This window comes from Gossypium raimondii, chromosome 13, assembly GCF_025698545.1.
Source record: "Gossypium raimondii isolate GPD5lz chromosome 13, ASM2569854v1, whole genome shotgun sequence".
Lineage (NCBI taxonomy): Eukaryota > Viridiplantae > Streptophyta > Magnoliopsida > Malvales > Malvaceae > Gossypium > Gossypium raimondii.
The window spans coordinates 10,120,009-10,124,319 of NC_068577.1; the positions used below are offsets into that span (position 1 = coordinate 10,120,009).

Consider the following 4,311-nt stretch of genomic DNA (forward strand, 5'->3'; position numbering starts at 1 on the left):
CTTATATGAATTTAATAAAATCATGTAAAAAGAATGTGAAATTGGTATGTTCCATTTTTCTTTTATTTAAATGTGAAATGATGAGTAAAATATCTTAGATATTACCATGTAAAAAGAGTGGTGTTTTGCCCTCAAATCTGCAAGTAGGATACTGGGTATATTATGGTGTTAAATATATTTGCAAATAAAACTAACCCTTCAAAACTCATATTTGCAACCTTAGCATTCAGAATGATGGGCTGAAAATGAATTAAAACTGGAAATAATATTACTTTACAATCTGGTTTAGTCTAGTGCAATTTGAAAAAAAAAAAAAAGGAATCTGAGCCCAAATGAGAAAGGGTTGCAAAGAATGAAGCCAAGCTGTTACTATCTAATACCAAAAACATAATTGCACTACAATACATTGCTGGATGAATGATGAATCAAATTACAAACAAATAAACTATGTTCTGAATAAGGAAAAATGGCATCCTCCATTTTAACACAGTGCTGAATGATGTACAATAATAACTTGCCAGTACCAAGATGACTTTCAACCAATCCCAGAACTTGAAATTGAAACTAAAATGGCAAATTCAAGACATGACAATAGAAGAAAAAGAAATAGCTTGAGATTTTTAAAACCATGATTTATAGCCTTTTCTTTCAAATCAATGTAATAAATACCAATCAGATAGATTCATGTTTATACTAGATTACAGCAAACTACCACTTTTTAAGAAGCAATGCTGAATAAAGCACGGATTTCAACTTAAAAAACAAAGATATCATCAATCATGTTGCAACTAGATAGCCTATAGTTGAATTATAGAGCAAAGCCAAGTTCCTTAAATGTCAGAGCAGCTTAATGGAACAATAACAATATCATGCATATTTCACATCCACTCAACTATAGCAATGTTCACAGCTACTCCAATATAACATTGCCTCATGCTATTGCTTTAAATTTCAATCTAAATCACCTATTCTAGCAAATAAAGGAAAAAATATCCTTTCAGAAGGAGGCTGTACCTCAGGTCAAGCTAAGATGAGAAGTCCTAGATACACTGATGCACGAAGAAATATGAATGATATCATTCCCCTGCAAATAGTGTACAAAAAGAATGTGAGCAGCAAGACAGAAATAATCATTGAAAACAGGAAAGCCAATGCTTCAAGTGTCAGTTTCTCACCATATAAACCCCCATCCAACTCCATTGCAGGGGCAAGGACAAATTTCTGCAAACTTCTCGGCATCACTGGAGTTGACTCCTCGAGATATTAGATAATCATAGATATCTATGCAAACAATATTCAAATCACCTCAAATTTAATGCTTAATTGAAAGAAAAAAAAATGTCAGAGGAAACACCATCACCGAGACATACCATAGACTGAAAACAGACTGTTCATGACACCTACAATTTCCAAAATAAGAAATAAGCAATATTTCTTTTCACGGAAGAGATGGCAGAATGAAATTGTTCTTTGGGAATAATAAAGAAAATACGACAAGAGAGCCTATACCGATGAATAGAATGGCGTAACAGAGAATATGAACTGTTGTCCTTTCTTGCAAAAACCAAATTAGAGCAAGGAAAATAATAAAACCTGAGGAATCCAGTTTATAGATAACAAAATTGTTAGCACTTCAAGTTCAACTCCTAGTTATAAAAACACAAGTCACCACAAGGTTATAAGGGTACTCACCGATAGACAGTCCTCGAAGTGTCCACTGTTTGAATAATCATACACATTACAAGTCAAAAATTTGAAAGTACTCTTTGAAGAATACAAAATAAAAAAGGAAAGAAAGAAAGTATCTAAATATTAATGCAAATTTTTATCAGGAAATACCATCATCCTTGATATCTTACATTTTTAGCATAAAAGAGCACGACAACGAGAGCAAGAAGAAAACAACCAGCAGCTATTCTTGCAGTGAGAAGATTTGTGGATGCAAGAATCAAAGCCATCCCCCAAAATGATGAGCCAAGATCTGAATGTAAAAGCAATTGTAGTAGCATAAGTATCACTAAAAAGTAACTTGTATTAGATGAAAGACCACGTAGTTCGAAAAAGATGCAATAAATAGTTTGAAAAGAATGGTAAACTAGTTTATATAGGAAAAAGGGAAGGAAAAGAATAGGTAACTTCGTATATAAAAGTTTAAATCAAGAAAATATGTATGCCGGTCACTCCATATGTGACGAGTTGTCCTCAGTGAAACATCAAGAATATGGCAAACACAGGTAGCCAATGACCATAAACTTGCACTCAAATTAGACATGTCTTTATCATGTACTCATATATAGATTACATACCATAAAAAGAAATTGAGGCCATATGGCCTAAAGCAAGCTGAGGAGATCATATCAAACGCCATCTGGGAACTTAAAAACCGAAGAACTTACCTCTCCGATACGGGTTTCTTCCTCCATGTCAACCTCACTGTGATCAATTTCAAAGCACGGAGCTTGAGAGTCCATTCCTACCTATTGCAAGGAAATGATACATAAGGTTTCAAATGAGACACGACATTGTATGATATTTGCAGACTAGATGTCTCAAAATTTAAGTACAGATGCTGTCATGCGAAGATGTGAAGATGTATTTGTTTCTCATGGACAATTTGTCAAGAACAAGGCAGACAATTTAGAAAATTTGCAATTCTTGGAACTAAAAACATAAACTTTATAAGCTTAACAATAACAACAGCAGATTAGCAAAATATCGGATCGATTCCCCCTCGAGCTTCAAGTATCTTGCAAACCTCATTGTGTAGAAAGCTATGTGCGTCGGACAATGGCTACAAAAAGAATTATTCACATCAGATTCATTTCCCCCTCGAGCTTTGGTAGCTGTCGTTCACGTCTGCCAAATTAAATTCACTTACTCAACCAACATTCACTAGTAATAAAGGGTAAATAGGGAATCGTCCCACGAGGAAGCTTGCATCAAATCTATTTGAAGTGATTTAAAATTGAAGTGATGTAAAAGGCATGCGAAAGAAAAGAAAAGAATAAATGGGGGGTTTATGTTTTACTGTTGCTAAAAATAGTCTTCAAGAAACAAATAAACTCTGACTCGGATTAAAATTGCTGAGGAGAAAACATCAAGAGAAGAATAATGCTTAGTATTTGACGCCTTAATCCACCCAGCACAAGTCCTTTGAAACGTGAAATTAAGCTAAGAAATCAAATTAGCAGCAAGGCTGAAAAAATCACTTACGAAGCAATTTCTCATCCCTAGTAAATTATTCAATTAGAGAACGTTCATGATTGAAATCTTCCTTTAATTATCTTTATGTCGACTTTGTTAAAGGAATTTTAGAGTTTTAGAGACTTCGCCTTGCCTTAACCAAAGAAAATCCACCAGCGGCTTCTAAGATTAAATCCGAAGTTGTCTTAATTAGCTGTGGCCAATTAATTATCACTAATTCTAAGTATAATTGAGAAATTCAATTTCTCAATTTGCACTTAAATGATTATAAGAAAAATTCCCAAATTAATTAGGTGATCACTCCAATTGAATTAGAAAAATTCCTTGGAAGATAAAATCAAACAATTCAAGAGTGCCAAATTCGATTTTAGAACAAAATAGATTTCAAATCACTTGTGCCCGGTTTCATAAGTGTCAAACTAAGCTTAAATAAACTAGCCACTCATAGCTAATAAAACAAAACATGAATCCAATGGAGAGAACATGAATTACAAACTGGTTCTCGGAAGGCAGAGTTCTTCAAATCGTCCGACTTCCCTTCTCCCAATTAGCCGAATTTACTAGCTGCTACTCCAGCTCCTTGATCGGGTTGCTGGTCAAATTTCTTAGAAAATTCTGCTTGCTGCCACCCTGTTGTATTTTGTTCTCTGTTTTTCTCCACTCTCTTTTCAGCTGCTGTTATCTCTATTTATGGGATAATAACCTCCCACAATTCAAAATTAAATTCGATCTTATCCCCCTTTTTCTTAGCCTCACCCGTCGCGTGAAAATAGCTTCAGCTTAGTAGAGTTTTAATTTAACTCTTCAAAGCTGATTTGGCTTCTAATTGATTAAACTAGAGTCGACCACCGCTTGACAAGAAGGAAATAATAATTCCCTTCTCCCAATTTTGTCGCATGTTTGGCTTCTAATTGGACCGACTGCTCCTCCATTGTTTGTTTAATTCATTTGGCCTGCTGCTTTTTATTGGACCGAATGTTGTCCTCAATGTTAATTTAGCCTGCATATGATCATCATTCGGCAGTTTTATTCATGCAGATTGACTTCCAAAATTGAGCTTAAACGGGCATCAAAATGTTCCCTACCTGCACATGAAATAAAATTAAA

General features: G+C 34.4%; 1 protein-coding gene across 9 annotated transcripts; it reads right to left on the bottom strand.

Annotated features, from left to right (window-relative positions):
• Positions 1-343: 343 nt before the first annotated feature.
• LOC128035916 (uncharacterized) lies at positions 344-4,028 on the bottom strand. Of its 9 annotated transcripts, none has more exons than XM_052626018.1 (9): positions 3,701-4,028; positions 2,397-2,856; positions 1,860-1,981; positions 1,693-1,717; positions 1,510-1,593; positions 1,371-1,400; positions 1,176-1,281; positions 1,015-1,084; positions 344-564 (listed from the first exon to the last, which is right to left on the bottom strand). In XM_052626018.1, the coding sequence occupies exons 3-8, from the start codon at positions 1,956-1,958 to the stop codon at positions 1,021-1,023; spliced, it is 408 nt and encodes a 135-aa protein (XP_052481978.1). In that variant the 5' UTR covers positions 1,959-1,981; positions 2,397-2,856; positions 3,701-4,028; the 3' UTR covers positions 344-564; positions 1,015-1,020. The 9 variants fall into 9 exon arrangements, with proteins under 9 accessions (XP_052481978.1, XP_052481977.1, XP_052481971.1 ...); XM_052626017.1 differs by having other exon boundaries at positions 344-1,084; positions 2,397-2,477; positions 2,756-2,791; positions 3,701-4,020; XM_052626011.1 differs by having other exon boundaries at positions 344-1,084; positions 2,397-2,477; positions 2,756-2,856; positions 3,701-4,020.
• Positions 4,029-4,311: the final 283 nt, after the last annotated feature.